Here is a 24,695-nt window from a genome sequence, read left to right as displayed (position 1 = left end):
ATAAGGCTACGAGATGACTGTATGGTCAGTTCCTAAAGGGCTCAGTCTCTCTAGCAGCAGACAGTAAATCCCCACAGCAGAAGCTCACCACTCCCTGCAATATTGCAGCTCACTCGATAGAGTGCCTCTGCTGCTCTGGACTACAGCTCCCACAGTACAGGGCTGCCTGATTCAGTCTATTGAACCCTTCCTGCTCAGCAGCTCCATTCTCTCACTGATACAGCTATTAACCAGTTTATTACAGCTGGGCAGCAGCTAAAGAGAACAGCTGCAGCCAGTATTTCTGTCACTCATTGCTCCTAGCCAAGCACCTGGCTACACATAGCCTCCCGGGAAATGTTTATTTCATTGTGCTCAATGTATTAAACTAAAAAAACACTGAGGGTTTGATACTACGTCAATGTCATGGGCTTGAGGCTTAGCTATCATTGCACACAGAGGTGGGAGGCCTGGCTGTAGTCCCTATCAGGAGTGAGCAAGCAAGGGTGGTTATGGAAGGACTCCAAGGGATCCTGCAAGGTAGAGTAGCCACCTGAAAATTGAAAACAGAGAGGTTTTTCAGATACAGAATGCCAAGCAATAGTAGCCCTCAAAAGGAAAGCACACATGGTAAGCGCTGAGATCTGCATTACTGTTTATTTTTATGATAAGAGGGTTTAATATCATTTTCAGCCCCAAGCTGCAATTATGAGCCAAACTGTAAAATCAAAATTAAATTCTGTATGGTTGCAGAAGATTACAATGAAACTAGAAGACTGACCAAATGATGCTTTATGTGTATTTTTCTAGAAAAAAAAACATTTTAGATATAGATATATATAGAATTTATAGAAGATATAGCTTTGATTATTTATTTAAAACGTTATAAAGTAAAATAAGATTCTCAGTTGTAATGTCTTGGCTATGCAGAAACAAATGCTTTGGAGTTGAACATATGCAGACAGACGTCAGCAGAGAAATCAGTCTGTACATCAGGATTTTTTCCTTAGGCTCACAATCTGTTCACATTTACCCATCTTAATGAACTCCTGTACTAAGAGAAATATGACGACTCCCACTACTGACCTTCTTCCGAAAATGCTAGTTACCTGGCTGCTTTAGGCTTCAGTATTTTGAACTTGTGGCCTGAAACCAGAATCGTGTCAATACAGATGGAAAGTCGATCAGACACAATGTGATCACCCGCAGGGCATTCAGACTTCTAAGAGCTGTAGAGCACGTTATCAACCTGCAATCTCCAGTCTGACCACCTAGGAAGTATTGTCAATGCAAAGCTGGCAATAGATAGAGCGAATCTCGAACAGTTCAGCTGGGACCAGCTGAGATTCGACTCATCTATGGGCAGACTGGTTGTTCTGAAGTTGATCCATTGATTGAATTCATTGCAACCAGCCTGTCGGATTTTTTGCATGTGATTACTGCCGCTGGCTATAGCCACTAACAGTGATCATTGTGTTCTGTCAGTAGTTCATTCCTCTATCCACCTTGATTGTGTGGATGGAAGAATCAGTTCTATTTTTCGTTAATCAGCTCACTGGCTAATCAAATGTAGCACCCACTAGGTGGGGATAGTATAAGGTAACTTTATTATTGGCTCATGCCAGTGAGTGAGCCTCAATTACTGTTGGTTCAGTGTGAGGTCAGGCTGGGTAACTTGGCAGGTTGGGACTCTATGGCCTCCACCTTCCATGGACCTCCACCTGGTTTTGGAGGTCCATGGAAGCTTCCTGAAGCCAGTGGGCAGAAGGGTGGAGACCTCAATCTGTGTATTCATGGGAGTCTGACCAATCATAGGCTAAGAGGCCCTGGTAGAGTGGTAGACTGACCCATAAATATGGGAGAGCCATGTCAGCAGGAGAGTCAGATGGTAGATGGATTGCTAAGTGGTGTTGCGGTGTAGCTTGGGAGGGAGCCCCGGGTTCTGCTTCCAGGCTGCAGGCTGGAAGCTGAAGAGAAGCTGAAAGAGGGAGCCAGAAAAGGACAGCCAGCAAAGCTTGGTCTAAAGTGGTTGTAAACCCTTACATATACCTAATGAAGTGACTGGCCTCAGGTGATACACAGAGATTAAACAAATCCTCCTACGTAGGTTGTACCTGTTTATCTGTAGTCTTCTCTCCCCTACATCTCTTTAAAGTCAAGAAATTACACAGCTTGTCTGAGCTTTCTGACAGCAGGAAGCAGGGATCTGAAGTCACACACTGTGCAGCTCAGAGAGGAGAGCCAAATGTAATCTGAGACCGGAGTGGAGGGAAGGGACTCACCCTCCTCTACACAATCTCATAGAGAAACATGCATAGCTGAGGCTGTCAATACTAAGCTGATTGCTGGAAGCACTCTGTCCCCCTCAGTCCCTTGCCTTTCCGAAATCACTCATGCAGACAGCAGCGGGATGAAACTGCAGAAAAAACTCACACTCAGTGCTTTGGATTGAGACAAGTACACATTAAAGAGGGATATGCTTTTTTCATTTTTCATGTCAGAGATTTACAACCACTTTTAGGCTGGTCATACACACAAAGATTTCCTTTTTCAGGCTGTGGGCTAAGTGAAAAAATGTAACAGATCCCTTTATCCACGCTATGATGGACACAGCTCTTGATGTGGCTATTGTAGTCTGAAAGCCAGCGCTGCCAATTGCCAAATTACCCAGACAGTGCCTGCATCTAATTGGATATAGTCACTGTTCAGCTGAAAATGTCCACCCAACATCTTTGATATTATTAATCAAAGAATATCAGGTGGGAGGGGGCTGACAGGGCCATGCTTGGAGAATATTTTGGCCAGAACCTCCTAAAATCACTCCATGTATGACCAATTTAAGGGTCTGTTCACACCAGCGTGCACACGTTATAGTGGACTATAGTATCAGTGTGGAATATCATTGGCATAATATAGCCATGTGACCATTTTAGGTTAATGATGTCATGAGTATCCCCGCCCCTTTGTGTACATGAGCTATAGAGTGGGGAATCTCGCACTTGCAGCTCAATGCTCATTGGCCCATCAATGACAGCTAACTTCCCGGGTCTGGTTAAGTTTAGGTTTGGACCAAACACAAGCCCGAACACAAGCCTATCAGTAGCCATCTGACCAACACTGCCTAGGCTTTTTATGGAAATAATATGATTTGGCAATGCTAATGTGCCCTACGAATTAATATGAAGGGTGAATTGTAATGACAGGACCACTTTTATATTTAGAAATAATGCTTCCTTTATTTTCATCCTGTAGCTTTAACATTTCCAGATTGGCAGCCTATTCTCCAGTCACTTCACCTTCAGCGTCCCATCCAACCTAGCATGAAGGGCAATGCCTGGTCAGTTCCCTGTTTATTATGAACACAGGTTTAATGAGAGACTGTTTATAGATTATCTCAGATCACACCACTCCCTGGCAGAGCGGCTCCATATATTTCTCTAACAACAGAAGTTCATTCAACCACAGAGAACCACAAAATACACATTAATCCTGTCCCCATTATTAGCAGATAAAGCACAGCGTATGACATGTCCCAGCTGATAAGGGACTAGAAATGATTGTCACACTGAGGTCCTAATGAATAAAACAGAATTCCCATAACCGACTTGCACATGTATTCCTTCTTATCGCATTGGTAGTATATTAACAAAGTGTCATGTGACCATATGGCATGGCACAGGTGACATACCGCCATGATGTTACCAAAGTGGCATGCTGTCTTAACCTGGCCATACGTTTAACATTGATTGGGCAATCTCCTTTATAGTGCCCAAACTCATACAGAGATAATCTGAAAAACAATTACTGATTTTGGTGAAGACCCAGTTCTGAGCTGCTTAAAGCCTTAATTAAAAAAAAAAAAATCAGCACAAGAAATATAACTTCCATTTATGTGCCCCGTGTCCCTTGTGCTGGTGTCAGCTGCCCTTTTTGAAATCTGAAGTCCCCACCCCCAGAGCTGTATTCTCCAGTGTTGTGGGCGTTAGCACAAGCGATGGACCTGTCATAGGAACACGTCAAGAGTGCCGACTATGCCTGCCATTTACGACCCCCTCCTCCACTCATAGAAGCTATACCACAGCTCCCCTGAATGAAAAGCAATCTGTAAATGCAGGAGGTGCACCTTTCATTCATCTGCCCATTCTCCATGTATAGAGTGCTTTTCATTCACAGAAGCTATAGTACAGCTTCTGTGAATGGAGGAGGGGGGCAGAAAGGGAGGCCACTCTTGATAAGTGCCTATGACAGGTGCACTGCTCATATTAACCTCCGTAGCATCCAGGGATGGACTGATAACTCATGGGGCCCCCGGGCATTAGGGGATCATGAGGCCCCTGTGTCCTTGCCCAAACTCAAAAAAGCCTATGAAAAAGGTACCAGGGGCATCTCATGGGGCCCCCTACTGACCCCGGGCAAAGCCCCAGTTTCCAAATGGTCAGTCCACCCCTGGTAGCATCTGAAGATTACAGCTGTGGGGGTATGGGTAGGGCAGACTTCAAATTTTCAGCACAGCAAGAAGATTCTAATTAAATATAAGCACAGTCACTTGTGATCATTTAAAAAAAAAAGTAACCTAAACTTATACTATAAAAGTGCTCATGCAGTGGGATCCTCTTGCACTGCATGAATTAAATGTTTGTTTGGCCAGGGGGAAAGAAAAAAAGTACAAATACTTACCTTCTTCTTCACTCCTTCAGGCTTCCTTTTCTTCGTGCGACCTGAAGCCGATTTATTTTGCTGTCCGGGCAGTTACATCTCTCTGATGTTGTCATGCATTGTAGGGTAGGATGACGAAGGCCTGCCCACAAACTACAGCATCAGACAATGGAGGAAAGTACTGGCTGCCAGGGGAGCAAGAAATAAGGTATTTTAACTTTTTCCTTCCCACCTAGCTGAACGAGCATTTAATTTTTACAGTGCTGAGGGAGAGACCTAACTGTATGGACACATTTATAAGCAGGCCAGCGTTGGACTTTAAATGTAACTGACACAGGGACCAGCTGTCCATTTTTTTTTCGTTTTAAAAAATGCAGGCGATAAAAAAAACTCTTACATTTTCTTTGCACAAAAGATTGTTTGAGCACATATGGGCATATATTTTTCCTAAAAATCAATCAAAATTTAATGAAAATCAGTTTTTCATAATATATATATACACACACACACACACACACATATATACAGTATATATATATATATATTGCATTCATAAAGTGTTCAGGCCCCCTTCACTTTTTTATCAATTTGTTATGTTGCAGCCTGATACTACAGTTGTTTAAATTCATTTTTTCTCCAATTTTTTTAACCTTATTTTCTACACCTAAATGGAAGATTAACAAGATAACACACAGAAAAAAAAATAAAACTAAAAGAAAAAGAGGGAAGAAGGATTTTCTCCATTTTATTTTTTATTTTTAAGCCCATTGGTGGTATTTCTACATATTCTCTACCAGTATGAGTTAATTGTTATATGTGGGATCCAGGGTGTAAACTAGTTTCCATATCTAGCACTGTTGGTACCGATCCTCAGTAAATATTGACTTTCAGATGACTAAAAGCTACAATGCAAATGTCCTCAAACCACTTACAGTAAAGTCCTCAGAATATTCAATCTCAGGTGTGGTTCATTGCTCAAGACATACAGAATCACATTAGTAGATTTTAAAATAGAAAACAAGTTTATTGCATGTGGCAATATCAGAAGGAGAGTGAGGTCTGGGTCAGGATATCCCAAAACACATACCGGATGTCAAACTTTAAGATAGGTCTGAGTCTCGATCTTTCCTAAAGTCTCTCTTTGTTCTCTTTAATCACAGACTTTGCTGGCTGCACTCTTCCCGAGAATCCTTATCAATTGAGGTTGTATTGGAATTCAAGCCTTTAATTAAGGCAGGCAAATATAAGAAGGTTCTTGTTTATACAGCTCACTCATCCAGTGGCACCAGTGGCAGTGGTAGCTTCTTTCCTCATCATCTTGCACTCCAGCAACCAACAACTTCTGGTTTTTTTTTTTCTAGGAGGGAAAATCCCTGCCATGTTCCATGGCTAGGCCCAAGGCCTGGGGTTTCCTTCTTCTCCATATCCACAGAGGATTGATACGTAAAGAAAACTTTGGGGAGCCTCACATTGTGGTAAATTAGTCTGAATAACTTCACCTTAATTGGGACTCCCTAAACTGAAGTTCTGGTGGTTTACTAGAAATATTTTATAAATGTATTTTAAGTGCTGTTCTGCTTATTGCTAAATAAAGATATGAAAATGTATACCTTTTGAGGTTGTATATAAATATCTTCTACATTACAAACACAAAAACATAAGCACATTAATGGAATATTTAAAGAGGTATGTTCTTTTTTTACTAATTTACAAACTCATGCATCTGCATCTTAACTGGTTTGAACCCCAATTGTAGTGCTTAGACAACAGGTACCAACCAGAATATTATTTGTAAGCCTTGTTAGCTGCCCAAGGCTTGTTTTTGTCCTTCTTTGGTTTGTAAGGGATGAAATTCCAGCATAGTATGTAGGGGAGTACATGAGGGGGTGTGCCCCCCCCTTACCGCACACACTTAAAACCTAAGTTTGAAGAAAGCTAGTTTTCTGCAAAATTGTATGAATGCATGATGATGCTTATAACCTGAATGTTTATGAGATATTCTGTGCGCCCCTCAAAGCAAGGAACAGTCTTCCAAGAATTTTTTTGTGGTCCAGCATATAATAAAATAACATTAACTAGTGTAGCATTTTAAAGCATAAAAAAAACATTTTAAAGTAAAAAATAAATGCACAACTTTTTTGCAGATATAAAAATGTGCATTTATTATTTATCTTACTTGGAGCCTGTAAAGCATTGCACCTGCAATCAGCAGATTGCGGGTGCCATGCAGGACTCCTGCAGACTGTCAGTGTATCTGTCTGCTTGTACCTCTTGTATGGACAGGCATGATGATGCCTATAATCTGAATATTTATGAGATATTCTTTGTGAGCCTCAAGGCAAGGATCAGCAGATCACGGGTGCCATGCAGAACTCCTGCAGACTGTCAGTGTATCTGTCTGCTTGTACCTCGTATAAGCAGGCAGATACACACTTGCAGGTAGAGACAATGAACTACCCGAGCGCTCAACAGAGCCATAGTAGTTAATTGAGAACTTCAAGCAATAGCTGTCCATACGTGTTGTATTTCATTCACAGAACTGCCCACTCTGCCTACTTGCCCGCGTTTTTTTAAAATAGTGACAGCAAGTGCGGGGAGAAGATCCTCCGCTAGCTGTCACTAGATGCAGTGGAGCAGGCAGCGGCTGCAGGAGTGGGGACATGTTACACCCTAAAAACTATTTGAACATGTAACATTTTACCAAAGGTGAACTGATCCTTTAAGGTCACATTGAAATTACTTGTTAAAACATGAATAAAATAATATTAGAATAATGTGTGCAAGTATTAATTTCCTTGGGTTGCCCACAATTTTTTTCTGGTATTGTTCAGAAGGGGAGAGGAACTGTACTCTCATCCTCCTTCTGCTGGCCAGCCAGGCTGCATGCTTGGATAAGGGTCTAGTATGGATTTTTGAGGAGGCCCTACGCTTTTTTTTTATTGATTTGTGCATTGGGTTCCCCCATTAAATCCATACCAGACCCAACCTATCTGGTATAGAATTTGGGGGGACCCCACAAAAGTTTTTTTCCTTTGCATGAGGTCCCCTATAAAATTCACACCAGACCTAAAGAGCTTGCTATGAATTACGGGTGGAACTCCAGGCCATTTTTTTTCTTTCTGTTAACCTATCTTAAATAGCCACTTTGTTTACATGGCACACATTTGTAGGGAATTGTGATTTGTCTACATAACCAATCAGATATTCAATTCAACTATACTTTGTTGCGTTGGCCAAATCTTTGCCCTGTTCGTATTAAACCTCAACTTGATTGTCTCATTACAACTGGCAGCTGTTACAAAATAACAGAGGGGTGAAGTTTTGGACATCCCTTTATAGAGGCTAAGCAGCAAAGTTTTTTTACTGCATTAATCATGTTTTGTCATGCCTAAAACCTTATAAAAATACATAAAAAATACTAAAGCAGACAGAAATGAGTTCTGGAGGAGAACAAAAAGAAGGGAGAAACAATTTACAATACGGTCCTATTACAGTGGATACATTAAATCTTAAATATTTCTTTTAATACTGGACTGTTCTGGTTCAGGTTCTGACAAAACTGGACAAAAAAAGATCCTGTGTTGTCATTAGCAAACAATTAGATGCCTTCTTTCATTTTTTTTATACTCCATGTAGTGTTGTTTATCTCATCTCCGAATCAGAAATCATGCTAAAGCTAATGTTCAAAATCAGATTCAAATCGTTAGATTTTCGGGTTCATCTTTCATTCCATAATAAAGATCGTCTGCTCCATGGTCTTGTGCGGCTCCCTGGGTAATGGAGGTCTGCCTTGCTCCTTCTTCGCCAGTTGTATCATTATTGTGGTTGGAGATATGGAGGCTTTCTTGATCCACGAGTGGCTGGGTGGCATCACACAAAGATGTATCTATCATTGCTATTCCATCGCACATAGGACCATCTATAAGATGAAATCCATCTCCACAGAGAGGACCTCCAAACTGCACAGCGACATCCTGCTTCTGTGGTTGCCAGTCCTCACAGCTGTGCAGAGAGGATGCACTACTTCCCATGCTTGTCCTATCCGATGTTGTTAAAGTGGTGTCTTCAATTAGACAGGCAAGAGGGGCAGATTGGCTGAACAAAAAAGTAAAACAAGACCTGGTTATTAAAGTCCATCTCTAGTTGACCTATAGACGTATTATTATCAAATTTGATAACTAGGAGATCAAGCTGTAAATTATGCAAAACTTAATTTTTCATTCTGTCACTAAAAACAGAACCCAGTTTAGGATGTGCATGGCAGTACTATAGGGCCCCACTATTTTGTACAGTTCTAATATTGCACCAGGAGAATGAAACAAAGTATCTCCTCCAGTCAGGGCTGATTTCTCACATGGCCAGGTATACCATGGTCTAGGGCAACATGACCGTGGGGAGGCAAATAACTACCCAGATTGCTTTAAGGCCCCTTTTAGATGGTTCAGTTAGATCAGTTAGATCAGTTCACAGGCCCCCTGCTAAGCAGAGCAGATGACAGGTCTGTATCCACTCTGTGGACGGGACATGGAAAGAGCCCGCTCTGCTCTATGGGTGGCCGGGAGTAAAGAGACTCTGCTGTCCGTTATACACGACTACCCTCCAAGACAATTTTTCAGTGGACTGGATCGGATCCAGAGGTAGGCGGTGTCACGGACCCAACCCACAAGCACACGCCCACAGCGACTAGCTAACCGAGGCGTGCGTGTCCGGCCGTGACTTGGGGTAAGAGGGAATGAGGGGGACTTGATATGAATATATATAAGATACACTTTCACAGCCCGCACTGCCTCTGGCCACCACTAGAGGGAGACTCTAATCCAGCTGGCTGACCACACACACAGGCAGATACGAATCTTACATACAATCTGGTGCACTCTAAGGGTTGAGGAGCAGTCTAGCAATTGGCACACCCTTCTAGGATTCCTCCAGCTATCCTGCAAGCTAGAACCCCAGTGTTAATCACTCTTCCACTGTCCACACACCCCCACACCAGACACACAACAAACGGTGGCTTGCCACCACCCAACAGTTTGTCCGCAGACTGGTCTGCTGGGTCACCACACACACACACACAGCTCTCCGTCTGGCAGATCTGCTACTTTACAATCTGCATGCAATCTGCCAATACTCAGTGCAATTGCACAGATAGGCAATGAACTTGACCGAGCATATAAAGACACTGCAATACAATACAATCTCTCCAGAGATATGAGCCCGAGCTTAAGTACCCAGAAGTCACTTATTAATTTTATGATTTAATATCCCGAAAGTGGGCAGTGCATAAAATATGTACAAAGTATAAAGAGTAACAAATAATACAGAAAATACAAAAAGACACACAATTGACTATTCACTATAAAATAAAAGAGAATAAAAACAGAAATAAAACTTTTACCAAGAGTTATCCTGCGACTGGAGCAAGTCAGAGAAAGTCCGCGATTCAGCAGTCAATAGAACCGGCTCCATACAAATCACACCGTCCATATCTCAGAGTCCTCAATTTATTGAAATATGGGCGTAGGCTGGACATTAGCCCTTTGCCAGTCAACCCTGGGGGGTGTTCCTGTACCAGCCCACAGGACGTTCTGGGTACTGAAGTGCCCAAAGTCGATTGGACCAGGAACGGTTTGAATCACTAAGTCAGGGATTGAATTTCTGACACCAGCGCATCAGTCCGATCGCGACAGTACCAATCGCTGTTAAGCTGTCGCAATCAGGCGCCATATAACCGTTTTCTGTGTTTCTCTGGGATTCTACAGAGGCTACAAATACAGTTTTACATGCAGATGTAGCCTACAGTGTGTCCAATCAGAAGGAAGTATTTTCATCTCTCTGCAGCTAATATTTTAGTTTTCATGAGAGATGAAATATATTCCTTTGATCTGTGGATATACCTCAGAGCTTGACAGACACATCGGAGCCACTCCTGGTCTCCTGCTGTTTTCGAAGCTGAAATGGCTGGAGCTCCTCTTTTTAGATTTCTAGAAGGTGGCAAACTGTGACTACATAGGTGACAATGTTTTAATGGCATCTAGGTGTCACCTCCAGTCTAGAAGCTGCTCTGTCCTTTTTAGATGCTAATTGGTGAACATATGTCTCTGACTGAACACTTAACTTATCTTTAATAACATGGAACTAAGCTAGATATACGACATATTTCTACTTATCACATCTCAGCTATCTGAATCTTACATTTATGTTACAGGCAGGTATAAATGGACACGAGTCCACTGAAATGAATGGACCTTCTGATCAGGTTGCCTGTCACTTTTTCAGGTGGACCTGATCGGATCACCCGTGTGAAAATGAGCCTAAAGTTGTGCTGGCCACTGCAACTTTTAGGCTTTATCAGCTTGTCAGGCAATATTCCCACATCCTACCCTTTCTCTGTTTCTACAGCCAGCTTCCGCTTGCCCACCACTGCATCTCCAGTTACTTTCATTCCCAACCCCAGCATTCTGAGGAGTGAGGTAAGACACAAGTCCTGCATAGTCAATGGCATGGAGGCTGAAAAAAAAATTGGCGACAGGACATGCTGACTTTGTCTTTCTAAACATAGTGCTGGTTATGTCAGCATGGTAATGATTGTGTCTCTGCTGATTTCTGGTTGTGTCCTATTATTTGGGCAATTGATTTTTTTAATACAGTTAACAAATGTTTATTCTGCTGTGCTATGACTATTTGTTCATGTTTCTGTGAAACAGTTTATGTGTCCTGTGTGTGAATATGTTTGGGATTAACAGAGTCCATAATAGTTGTTTAGGGTGGAAAAAATGGCAGAAGGTAGAGAGGAAAAAGTAGAAATCTGGCCCTGGCTTCACCACTAGCACTAGTTTCAATCTGGTAGTTACCAGTGGCAGTAAACACATTTCAAATTTGTAGATTTTACAGGCTTTTGTAGTATCGGTCATGTTAGGACCTCAATCACACAGACACTGTTTCTTGCAGAGTGAATGAGTACCTTGTTTATGTGGCTGGAGCCACCAGGATGAGGATGCAGCGACATAAACAAGATGCCTATTCATGCTGTATGTGCCACAGTACCCATGTGACTAAAGCCTAATCGTAAATGTTCATTTTTTTCTGGTTGCCATGAGGAACGGTGCAGGTAAATGGAATTCAGGATCTGTAAAATTTCCACAGACACAATTCCCTAAAACTATAATTCTTCTACTTTCCAAAACCCTGGTTTGGCCACATCTTGAAGCCAGTTCTGGTCACCAGTCCTCAGAAAGGATGTGGTGGAACTGGAGAGAGTCCAGAGAAGGGCAACAAAACTAATAGGGAGGCTGGAGGACCTCAATTAAGAGGAGCTATTAGAAACATTAAACTTATTCTCACTAGAGAGAGAAGCTTAAGACTGTATGATCACAATATACAAATCCTTGAATGGTGACTCCAGCATCGGGAGGAACCTATTTAATCTAAGGTCTCTAAAGAAGACACATGGCCACACAATAAAGTTGAATGAGAAGCAGTTCCTATTTAAACTGCTTAAGGGAATCTTTACTGTTAGGGTGGTAAGGATGTGGAACTCCCTTCCACAATTGGTGGTATCAGCAGAGAGTGTAGATAGGTTGAATAACTTTTAGATGTGTTTTTTAGTGAACACAATGTACAGGGATTTGGAAAACAGTAGTCACACAAACTCAGGTTGAACTGCATGGACAGGTGTCTTTATTCAACCTTACCAACGACATAACTATGTAACATCTACAAGCAAAATCAGACCATTTGCCATTAAGTAGAGTGTAAAAACACACTCAGTACAATTTCATACTCACCAATTGGCTTCTACCACTGCATGTTCTTCTTTACCAACTGAGTTCCTGTGTACTTCCACCTTGGCCTGCAACTTTGGCTGTGAAATGTCTACCAGCAAAGGTTGTGGGAAAGGTGGAACTGCCTGGTTTCCTTGAGGTTCACCAAGTTCCTCCACCTTCATCTGAATCTGTTCATAAGAAGGCAAGGTGGCCTCATAGCACTCCGCCTCTTCCTTGCTTGTGTACGCTGTGGTAGACCTGTTTAGGAAGGATAGCTTTAATCATTTATTGGAATTTTATTTTATTATCATAAAAAACATGCTGAATTAAAAAATGTAAAAAAACACAGTAATATAGCAAGTACAAACGCTATAATTAAATATGCTGACTGTACCTGATGTTCACTTGTGAAAGTCAGATTTTTTTGTATTCAGTCTACAATTAATATAGATTAGCAGATCAGATCACCAGTTAAGTCACCAGCAGAAGTAACGTTCATGTTCTAGGGATGGGCAGGATCCCATTCTTTAGATAGTCAGTGACCTAAGAGATGAAGGTGATCCTGCACAGGTTGATACCTAAAAAAAGTACGTTTCTTCAGGTAAATTTACAATAAAGTCAGATAGAGGATTATTTTGGTGGTGTTCTGGTGATATGAGATCTGCTTAAGCTGGCCATAGATGGTTTAAATCTTGGCCAGGTCAGCAGGGATAACCAAGAATTGAACCATGTATGGGCAGGCTGAATGTACCTAAGCTGATCAATCAATCCACTTAGGTACAACCAGCCTGTCGGATTTTACATGCGATTACTTCTAGAGGCTATTATGGCTGCTAGCAGTATACACTGCTCCCCCTGACCCCCGCTGGGAGAACACAGTGGCTCCATGGGAGGGATTCCCCCACATCAACATCAACACTGACTGTGTTGATGGGGAAATCTTGCAATTTTCTATTCTACAACCGGTAGTTGCAGGAAAGATAATTGCTCTATCTATGGCTGGCTTTAGAATTGGCGGCATTATCTGATCACTAAAGCACACATTACTGAAACTATTTTACTAGTACTGATTGGATTTCAGCTGGAACTTTCATTTCCTGCACCTAACTTAGTTTGCACAAATCAAAGCAGTCTCTATCAGCTGGATCTAGAGGTTCATTATAATATCAATGTTAGAGTTATAATAGTGTTCTTGCAACTCCAGAAAATATTTGATCTGCATAACCAAGCTGCTAAACTTACTGAAAGTGGGACCTGAGTATGCGATTTACTGACATAATTTTGGCTACTGTATCTCATAAAGGCCAGCACCACAAGTCTTTATGCAGGCCAAAGACGGGTCGTTTATCGGCCGAATTTTAGTCTGCACGAAAAATCGGCTGATAATCACGCTGTTAGTGGGGCCAGCCCGTCGGCCGTTTTTCGCGGATCTCCTAATTTATTTTTGTCGGTCATGCTGGAAAATCCACAAAAAATGGCCGTTTTTCATGGACATGGGTGGCAGCATCGGCAACGGGGCTGACCGATTTTTCGTTTATAAATGGCCCGTCTATGGCCTGCCTTACTCCTCACCATGCCTGCACATTACAGCCCCAAGGACTTCCATGGGACTGTCTCTGATCATCTCCAGACTAGGGACACAACACAAGAATGGAGATGACTTGATTTGTTTTATAGTGCGCTTATCCTTTAGAGCAGATGTTTTCCCACATGTATAATTTTCAGTAGAGTAGAGAAGGTTCAGGGGCGGACTGACAACTCATGGGGCCCCCGGGCAATAGGGGATCATGGGGTCCCTGTGTCCTTGCCCAAACTCAAAAAAGCCTACGAAAAAGGTACCAGGGGCATCTCATGGGGCCCCCTACTGACCCCGGGCCCTCAGGCAGTGCCCGAGTTTCCAAATGGTCAGTCCACCCCTGGGAAGGTCTTTATTTTGTGTTTTGTTTTTATTGCTGTTGGTGTCTTCATTGGCTATTTGAACTCTCTTCCTGTCCCAAGTGGTAACAGTTACTAGGACAGGGAGAGAAAATCTTTCCATGATGTCACAGACAGCAAAAAACCAAAACATCCTGATAGAAGTCTTACCTTGCCCCGCTCTAATGAAAGTGTATATTTCCCACTTTCTGTCCCAAAAGAGCAATTCAGGGGAAATATGCCCACTGGAATCCCAGACAATAATGAAAACCATATCTTTTATTGTACTTTCCAAAGCTCATAGAATATGTTGGGGGTAGGATTCTATTTTGTCTGCAGGATAACCCATCTGTTTCCTACAGACCATCTAACAAGACCTTCTTAGGCCCCTTTCACACGGTGGACTCCACCAGTGGATCAGACTGCTCAGCGGGGTATCTGTCCACTGTTCCCTGCTATGCAGGCGGATGACAGGTCTATGTCTGCTCCACTTATGCAGAGCGGACACAGCGCGCTTTCCTCTATGGGCAGTCGTATGTAAACAGACCGCCTGTCCATTTACACCTGACTGTCATTCAAACAGATCTACCCAAATGGACAGGAACAGATCCCCCATTTGTCTGTCAGTGGATCAGATCAGATTGGATGCAGGCACGTATATACAGAAGCATGTCCATTTACATCTGCCGCTCCATAGAGGACAATGGATGGTTCAATCTGGTCACCTGGAAAACAGACAGGGGGACCCGATTGCCCAGCCCCTGTGAAAGGGGCCTTAGCTCTCTGCTCCTTATCACTTCTCCGCTTTTTTTGGTCATTTAAGAAAACCATTCACAGTAATTTGTTGACCAATCTCAGCAGACTGTAATCAGAGAAATAAAGAGTCGGTCAGATGTAATGTTTGTACCTATTGGCATGGGCTACATTGGAAAGTCTCCTTCTAACAGGTTAGAGCTGAAGTTTAATCTGCTTATATTTTGCCTTCCCTGGTTCCCTTTTTCCCTCCTCATAAACATGATAATGACATTTTGAAATACAACTTTTCCATTGTTATTATGTTGCTTATTTTAGACTCAATGATGTTATCACTGGGTCTCTGTTTTTCTCTATGCAATGCAGACAGTTCATGGCTAGTGGGAAGGACCAGCAAGGTACTGTATATAGCTTCCTAAACTTCACAGCACCTTGCCTCAGTACTCTTCCTAACATCCTAATAATGCAAGCAGTTCCTGGGAGGAGTTATGCAAATATAAAAATGGCTTGATGGGTGGATGTCAGTCTGGCAGAGTTGGCAGTTGTAGGCAGGCTGGATTTTCATGCAGGCTCCCCTAGGTAAAGCCAACATGTGATGCTGAGCCTCTATGATTGAAACAGCTGAAATCTGACGAATGAAAGGGGTCAAGGACAGTAAGGCTGGTGAGGAAAGGGTTAGATGATGATGTACATCCTCCAGCCAAGAAATGAGACAGGCTCTATATGACTTGCTGCAGGTTCTAACGTACACTGTGAGAACTCCACTGTGTGCTATGAAATCAGAGTAAGCCATTTCAGTACCGGAGATGAAGCTGTACAACTGCGAAAGAGTTACAGTTGTAGCGGGAGCTCAGCTCTAACAATACATCAGGGAGCCAAGAGTTCCAGCCACATATATAATAATGGTGTGGATTTGACTGTAAAACCCTAAAACATTTCTTAATTGCCTTTTCATACTCAATTGGACCAAAACTGGAAACTGCCATCAACTGACCTCATGGAGCAGATTACGGTAGTTTAAGAACTAATCATGTCACTGTGGGTGAGGCTGCGCAGGTTTACTTTAAAGTGGTTGTAAACTCTTACATATATCCAGTGAAGTGATACACAGGTGAAACAAATCCTCCTATATAAATTGTACATGTATATCTACACCCATCTTTCCTCTTCCCTTCCATCCATTCAAAGTGCAGAATTTACACAGGATCACTCTGCAGAGTAAAGAAGGGGGCGGAGAGCTGAAGTTACATCAGTGACTCCACTCCACACAGCTCACAGGAACAGAGCTGAGGCTGTCAATATGCTGGAGGTCCCTCCCCTGTCACCATTTTCTCTTGGTGTCAGGAAAACTTGTCAGACATGACTCAAGCTTATAGCAGAGGAACAAGGAAGCAGACAGAAATGACACTTAGTGCTCTGGACTGAGACAAGTACACACTATACAGGGATATGGCTAAATGGTTAGCACTTCCGCCTGGCAGTACTCGGGTTGTTGGTTTGCATTTCAGCCATGGCACCACCTGCCTGGAGTTTGCATATTCTCCCTGTGCCAGCGTGGGTTTCCTCTGGGTACTCCGGTTTCTTCCCACACTCCAAAGACATGCTGGTAGGTGAATTGGATCCTGTCTAAATTGGCCCTAGTATGTGTATGAATATGAGTTAGGGACCTTAGATTGTACACCCCTTGAGGGTTAGGGACTGATGTGAATGTACAATATATATGTAAAAGTGCTATATAAGTACCTGAAATAAATTAATAAATATGCTTTGTTCATATTTCATGTCTGAGGCTTACAACCACTTTAAAGCCCAACTCCAGGAACCTTGCAGTAGGGTTGCACCAATACTGCAAGGGTTAGCTGGCCTTTTGGATCTAGGGGGTTTAGAAAAGAAGATTTACTTACCAGCTCCTCCACTTAGGGCCAGATTTAGGGCTAGTTCACACTAAATGCAGTCCAGTGCATTTTATTTCTGCATCAAAATGCATGCACAGTGTTTTCCATGTATTCCAATGGCCCTAGTTCACACCAGTGCAGACAGTTCCAGTTAGTTTCCGATGCAGAAAAAAAAGTAGAACATGCTGCATTTTTTCTGCACAGGAATATAGCGAACTGCATGAAAACTGCACCGGAACTGTGTGTGGTGTGAACTGTAAGCAAAAACGTATACGGAATGCATCCTGAGTGCATTTTTGTGGCGTGAACTGGCCCTTAGAGCTTGGGGAGCTTGGGGCACTTCAGGTTCATGGGGCCCCTTATACACAGAGTTGGTTTAAATTCTCAATGACAGTCATATATTTTTAAAAAGTAAGACAAAACGTCATTCTGCACAAATACGCAGTCATAGTGCTCTATGACCCGCCAAAATGCGATTTTAAAGTAAAAAAATCCAGAGACTTTTGCAGATGATGGCCAGCAAAATATTACTTCTTAAGATACAGTACATTTAATAAAAGAAAGTTTTTTTTTATCATATTTAATATTAGTTTATTATTATTTATATTGTTTTACAGAATTTCTGTATGGGGGGGCCCTTCTGTCAGGGGGGCTCAGGGTAATGGCCCCCTTATAAACCTGGCACTGCCTCCACTAGACCATTCCCTGCAATGTCTCCTCCCTCATGGTTTAAAGTCCTGACATCAGGACCAATGCACGGTCCAAACCCTGCATTGAATGTGATGATGCCAAGGGACAGTCCACCACTGGAGCATGAGGGAGCGCCGACTGCTGGGGAAGCAGAGGATCGGGTAAGTAAAATACCTTTACTCTCCTTTAGACCTAAACAAGCAGTTAGGCATGTTGGCTTTAATTGTTCAGGTGTACAGTAATTGAAAAATGCTTTGGATAAACACAGGTCTGTTTGGAGGAGTAAAAATCCATGGACAGGCTAGATGAGCCAGGTATCTGCTATCATCAATCTATGTTTCTATATACAAGACCTTTCTACTACCTTATGCCTGGTCATAAATGTCCTTATTTTGGTTCATGTTTAATATGATGTACTCGTAGATAAACCTAGCATACTTTTCATTTTACAGATCCCAGTAATGTTTGACCTTGGATTAAAATGAGATGAGTGATGAATTGTAATATACTATAATAACTCAGTAATTAGGTGACACAGAGAGCAATAATGATCTACAAAGTTCAGTAACCAATGGCAACCGGATTTCAGCAATCAAGTAAAAAAGTGGTTGCTATGCATATTTCATTAATTTAATTTCCCATTCCTAAATAGGAGTGTAAAAGGAAGGGAAATTCATTAGTCATACCACTGCTTGGCTGGGGTTAAAAGATCAGACTTCTCTGCCAAAGGTACAGCTTCCATATCCACAGGAGTAAAGGTGATCTATAAGAACACAAAATATAATATTTATATAATATAATATAAAGAGTATGCATGTATACATCCATTCTGTTGTATCTGGTTCTCAGTGATTCTATGGGCCAGCTTTCTGAACACCATATCTGATACAGTGAAGGAAATAAGTATTTGATCCCCTTCACAAACTTGGTACTTGGTGGCAAATCCCTTGTTGGCAATCACAGAGGTCAGACGTTTCCTGTAGTTGGCCACCAGGTTTGCACACATCTCAAGAGAGATTTTGGCCCACTCCTCTTGGCAGATCCTCTCCAAGTCATTAAGGTTTGTTAGCTGACGTTTGGCAACTTGAACTTTCAGCTCCCTCCACAGATTTTCAATCGGATAAAGGTCTGGAGACTGGCTAGGCCACTAAAAATCAGCAGGGGATCAAATACTTATTTCCTTCACTGTATGCTTGAAAGCCTTTTCTCATAGAATATTTTTGGTCATTTTTTATGAGATAGGTCATCAGGTCTTTCCTCAACCTTCCCGACTACATGACCTGGAACTGGCATGCAGAATGTGATAACACATCTGCATAGGCATAATACAAGTACAAATACAGAAATCTGCCAGACCAGAAGTATCCTTTCCATATTAATATCTGATAATCAACAACACAACCAAGTTACAGTATGTTTAATGAAATTATCCACTTGCCTTCCTGAAGGTTTTACCCCCTTCCTGACCAGGCCATGTTTTGCTATTCGGCACTGCACTACAGTACTTTAATATACATTTGTGCACATATGAAATTTATATAATTTTTTCACACAAGTGGAGCTATCTTTTGGTGGTATTTGATCACCGCTGGGTTTTTTATTTTTTTATTATATAAATGAAAAAAAGGCTGAAAATTTTGAAAAAAAAATCTGTTACTTTCTGTGATAAAACATATCTAATAAAAAATTTAAAAAATCTAATTTCTTCATAAATTTAGGCCAAAATGTATCCTAGTACATATTTGTGGTAAATAAATCCCAATAAAGCATATATTAATTGGTTTGCATGAAAGTTGTAGTTTGTTTTATTCTATCAATGGTGCCGATCAGTGACTTATAGCGGGACTTTGATAGTACGGCAATCTGACACTAACTGACACTTTGTGGGAACTTTTTAACTGACACCTAAATCTCCAGTGATCAGTGCTAATAATATACACTGACACTGTACTAATGACACTGGCTGTGAAAGGGTTAACATATAGGGGCAGGGTTTCTCAACTAGAGTTCCTCCAGAGGTTGCTAGGGGTAACTTGAGCAAACATAAAATTCTGACTCTCAGCTCCATTTCTACTGATACCAATGATCTTTTTAGCTATCTGTAAGGGGGTAATTCTTCCCAATGACAAACGTGTTAGGAGCATTCTTCCCACTGATCATCACACTATTGTATCATGAGTTTTGCAGGCATTCCCTGAGACCAGAAAGTTATGTCAGGAATTCCTCTCTGTTGAAAAGGTTGAGAAAGGCTGCCACTTTATTGAGAATAACCTTCTCGATCCCCTTCAGTCTGGATTTCACCCACAACACTCCACAGAAACTGATCTCCTAAAACTCACAAACGACTTACTAACTGCTAAAACTAATGGTCACTATTCCGTACTCTTACTCTTGGACCTCTCCGCTGCCTTTGACACAGTTGACCACCCCCTCCTCCTCAAAAAACTCTATTTACTTGGTCTCCATGACTGTACTCTCTGTTGGTTCGAATCTTACCTATCTCACTGCACCTTCAGTGTCACTTACAACTCTACTTCCTCTTCTCCTACTCCTCTTACTGTTGGGGTCCCCAAAAGGTTCTGTCCTTGGACCTCTCCTATTCTCGATCTACACTTCTTCCCTGGGTCAGCTGATAGCTTCCCATGGCTTCCAATACCATTTCTATGCTGATGACACACAAATCTATCTCTCTACTCTCTACTCAGCTCACCCCATCCATTCCCTCACGTATCACCGATTTACTAACAGACATATCAGACTGGATGTCACACCACTTCTTAAAACTCAATCTATGCAAAACTCAGCTCATAATATTTCCTCCCCCATGTGCCTCTTCCCCTGATTTCTCGGTCAGGATCAATAGCACCACTATCAACCCATCCCCTCATGCCAGGGTTCTAGGGGTAACTCTGGATTCTCAACTATTGTTTCAGGCCCACATCCAATCCCTGTCCAAATCATGCCTCTGCAACATCTCCAGAATACGTCCCTTTTTAACCAATGATACCACAAAGCTTCTAATTCACTCCCTGGTTATCTCTCGCCTCGACTACTGCAACTCCCTCCTCACTGGCTAACCTTTACATAGGCTATCCCCCTCCAGTCCATCATGAATACTGCTGCCAGGCTCCTCCACCTTACCAACTGTTCAATGTCTGCTACCCCTCTTTGCCAATCCCTCCACTGGCATCCACTCGCCCAACAAATAAAATTCAAAATACTAACAACAACTTACAAACAAATCCACAACTCTGCCTCCAGCTACATCACCAACCTGGTCTCAAAATATCAACCAAACAGCTCTCTTCGATCCTCCCAAGACCTTCTGCTCTCTAGTTCCCGTGTCACCTCCTCCCATGCTCGCCTCCAGGACTTCTCCCAAGCTTCTCCCATCCTATGGAACTCCCCACCCCAATCTGTCCAGTTATCTCCTAATCTATTTACCTTTAAACGATCCCTGAAAACCTTTCTCTTTAAAGAAGCCTATCCTGCTTCTACCTAGTAAACTGCCTTTTATTTCCCCCATCAGCTCATCCACCCACAGCTATTACCTTTTGTATCAATCAACCCTTTTGTACCAAATTGTATTGTAACTGTAATGTCTACCTTCATTTTGTAAAGCGCTGTGCAAACTGTTGGCCCTATATAAATCCTGTGTAATAATAACAATAATAATAATCTAGGGGCAGTTCAAGAGTTAACTGTCTGCTGATTTTGCTAAGGGATGCGCTGGTTTTTATTCCCTGTTTGTAGAGAAAGGAAAACCAGCACATCTCAGGACAGAGATCGGTGTTGTTTACAATCACAGAGCTCTGTCCTGTCATCCGCTTTGCCAATGGGCAGGTCCCGGCCATCAATCATTGGCCGTGACCCGCTGACCGGCAGGTGCTGTAACTAATCACAGCACAGCCAGGGTGGTGGGCGTATATGCCCCCTACCTGGAAGAGCTGGATCACATATCAGATACATGATCCAGTACAGAGGGGCCGCTTTGCCGCCATACATCCTTGTGATGCAGTCAGCTAGCAGTTAAACACTAACTAATATTTACAACCAATGTGTTTCATTAAAAGCCAACTCCAGAAAATCTGTAAATTCTCCCTTCAAGTGGGGCTACTCATTTAGATCTAGGATAGTGTAAAAGGACTATTACCTTCCTTTACCTCCCCTGCAGATGGTGCTCTCCTATGCTCTGGCAGTGGACTGTCCCTCAGCATCCTCACATCCACTGCAGGGGCTTCACCTACAATTAGCCAATGGTGAAATTAGCAAATTTGTGGCTAAATCAATTTTGCCTAAATAACGTCACTCATCGCTATGGTATGGTATCGAGATGGTATTGAGAGTTTGAATAGTACTTTTAATTGAGTTCTAAAGCAATAGGTAGATACAAATCCAAAGACAATGAGATGATAAACATGAAGGGGCAAACAGATGTTTTAATTGCTCCAGAAAATGGAAAAGAAAACTGTTGAATATGAGACAATTGTAAAACTGGCCATGCACAGACTGAATTTTGTCCAATTCCTGTGATTTGGCTGAAACGCAAACCATGCCAATACCACCTGACTTGTAAAACTTCCATTGAAAAATCAAAGAAACCCAGTCGAGAAAAGTCGTTCGAACAGTGGCTGCAGTCAATCCCTGTTCAGGTATTGAGGTGCCAAATTCAATAACTAGCTAAGCCGGATTTGTTCATCCATGCTGTTTAGGATGGGGGAATCTATGGATTTCTTTGCATGTATGGCCAGCTTAACAGTTCATTTACACTTCAGTATAATATTTATGCTTCAAAAATCTGCAGATCAAGGAACAGAAAAAAATGTACATTGATTGCTTCCTACAGAAGCATTTTAGCTATTTATGAATATGGTTACCTGAATTTTACATCATCCGTAGAGGCAGGTTATTAGCACTTCCCCTCTACATCCCATGACTAATGTTATGAAGTTGCATTGAACTGTGTTTTATTCTTTTGCTAATACACAACTGGGTTGATTTACTAAATAAGAAGAGGCATTTAGCAAGGTGAATATTAATTTTTGTATGGTCACAAAATTTATTAAATATTTAGGTAGGGGGTTGCAGCGTGGTGTGGTGGCAATAATACACACAACCCAAGTGCGATGTAACAAACTTGTATTGAAGTAAGGCAAAGACAGCTTAACATAAACCTGTTGGGAAGACAGCCCTACCGGGAACACTCACTTGTTCTGACAGCGTGTGGACAGCAGGTTTCAGCCAAACTGACAGCGTCTGTTAAGAGGGGCAGAATGAGACCTGGACATCTAGTGCCCAAGTGGGAACATGTCCAGAGAAGTTACAAACCTTAAGCTTTCCCTCATACTTTTCACTAGTTCTGTCCCTAACAGAAGGGGTATCTGTCCCTATTCTACCCACTCACAAAAGTGTGCGAAGCCTAGGAGCCAGGACTTTAAATAGGCTCTGCCTGACCCAAGATGGCTGCTAGAGTCACATGGGATGGCAGGATGGCAGCATCTAATCAGACAGCTTCCCCAGTGACCCAGGAAACCATAAAGGAACCATGTTCCTCGTGAGTTTCTCTCCAACTGCAATGCCGCTTTGGATGAGCACAACCTACCATGGAGGAAGTAGACTACACCTGCCTACAAATATGTAAAGCTACTATATGTTCAATTCAATTACTTAATCATTAGCAATAGAAAAAAACAAGAAAAGTAAAAAAAAAGGCAAAAAACAGGATTTTTGCCTGTACAAGATTGAATGATTGGGGTGAACACAACTGAACCTCATTCACTAAGCTTTGAACAGTCTTCCTTTTGTAAATCAATCCCTATATGTCTTTACATATTAAAAAAAAATCAACATTATATTATAGCATGTTTTTAATGTACAATATGATTTACTGATCCTGTGAAAAGTATCTGTCAGCTGCACTGGCAAGGGCCATGCTATAATGCAGGCATTCTCAGCCAGGGAATCTCCAGCAGTTGTTGGGGCATTCCTTGAGCTGTGGCTGATTGACCTCCCAGTTGATGGCGCCTACATAGTCCTGGTGCCAATGCCACTTAGCAAAGCCAGCTGCATGACACCAATGATTTTTAGCTACCCATAAAGATGGCATTCTGATAAACAATATAAGGGGGTGGGGGCATTCTTTCCACTGACCAGGGACCATCACTGAAGGGGGCATTTCTGATTAACTGGGTTTAGTAAGGGCTTCTGTAGATCTAGAAGCTATTCTAGAAGTTTCTTTGGGGGAAAATGATTGAGAATGGGAGCTATAATGTGAGAAGTTTCTTCAATGTTTGACTTCAAAACTGACTATATTGCTAAGAATTCTTTATTATACAGTAACATTTTTTGTTAAAATTCTCATATTTAATAATGTAGAAATTGCTGTGGCTCCGCAAACTTTATTTGTGCACTTGTGTGTATGATGTTAAAAATAAATAATAATTCTAAATACATTAATTTAATTAAATTACATTAAATAAATAAAATAATAATAATAAAAAAAAAATTATATATATATATATATATATATATATATATATATATACAATATATACATACATATATACATATATATATATATATATATATTATGTTGAAATGCATTTTTTATATATTACAGAATATATGAAAAATATTTATATACTGTCTGCTGGCATCTCAGTAAACTCAGTAAGAAGTCTCCTACCTTAGGGTAGCACTGACAGATGCTCCATGTGATTCCGATAAATATCAGTAAGACTCCTATACCACAGAAAGTGATATATATATTAGGCTTATCTGCACTCATAATGAACATGCCAATCATGATCAGGAAAAATCCCAGTACTATGAGCCCATAGCGAAATGTTTTATCCTCTGCCATGTCCGTCAGATAAAAGGCAAGGTATCCAGGTATGAAAGAGGGTCACTTTACTCTCACAGGCTTCCCAGGAAAGCTCCTGTCACACTGACAGGTCGCACACAGCCAATACCTTCCACAATCTGACTTAGCCCAGTCCAGCCCAAAGTTGATCAAGCCAGTTCTAAAAGAAGTGAAATGAATGCA

The 24,695-nt window shown here is 41.7% G+C and overlaps 1 protein-coding gene across 1 annotated transcript; it reads right to left on the bottom strand.

Moving 5' to 3' along the window:
- Nucleotides 1-5,364: 5,364 nt before the first annotated feature.
- BSND (barttin CLCNK type accessory subunit beta) lies at nucleotides 5,365-24,639 on the bottom strand. The gene is given in 5 exon segments (XM_089666619.1): nucleotides 5,365-8,339; nucleotides 8,341-8,730; nucleotides 12,420-12,656; nucleotides 18,337-18,413; nucleotides 24,336-24,639. Coding segments are annotated over 5 exon segments (909 nt in total). The 5' UTR covers nucleotides 24,513-24,639; the 3' UTR covers nucleotides 5,365-8,311.
- Between the last annotated feature and the right edge of the window lie 56 nt (nucleotides 24,640-24,695).

Source organism: Staurois parvus, unplaced genomic scaffold (genome assembly GCF_062004578.1).
Source record: "Staurois parvus isolate SC_StPar_1 unplaced genomic scaffold, SC_StPar_1.0 ptg002753l, whole genome shotgun sequence".
In the NCBI taxonomy this organism is placed as follows: Eukaryota; Metazoa; Chordata; class Amphibia; order Anura; family Ranidae; genus Staurois; species Staurois parvus.
The sequence above is the reverse complement of the archived record's forward strand: the minus strand, read 5'-3'. Positions and strand labels throughout refer to the sequence as shown.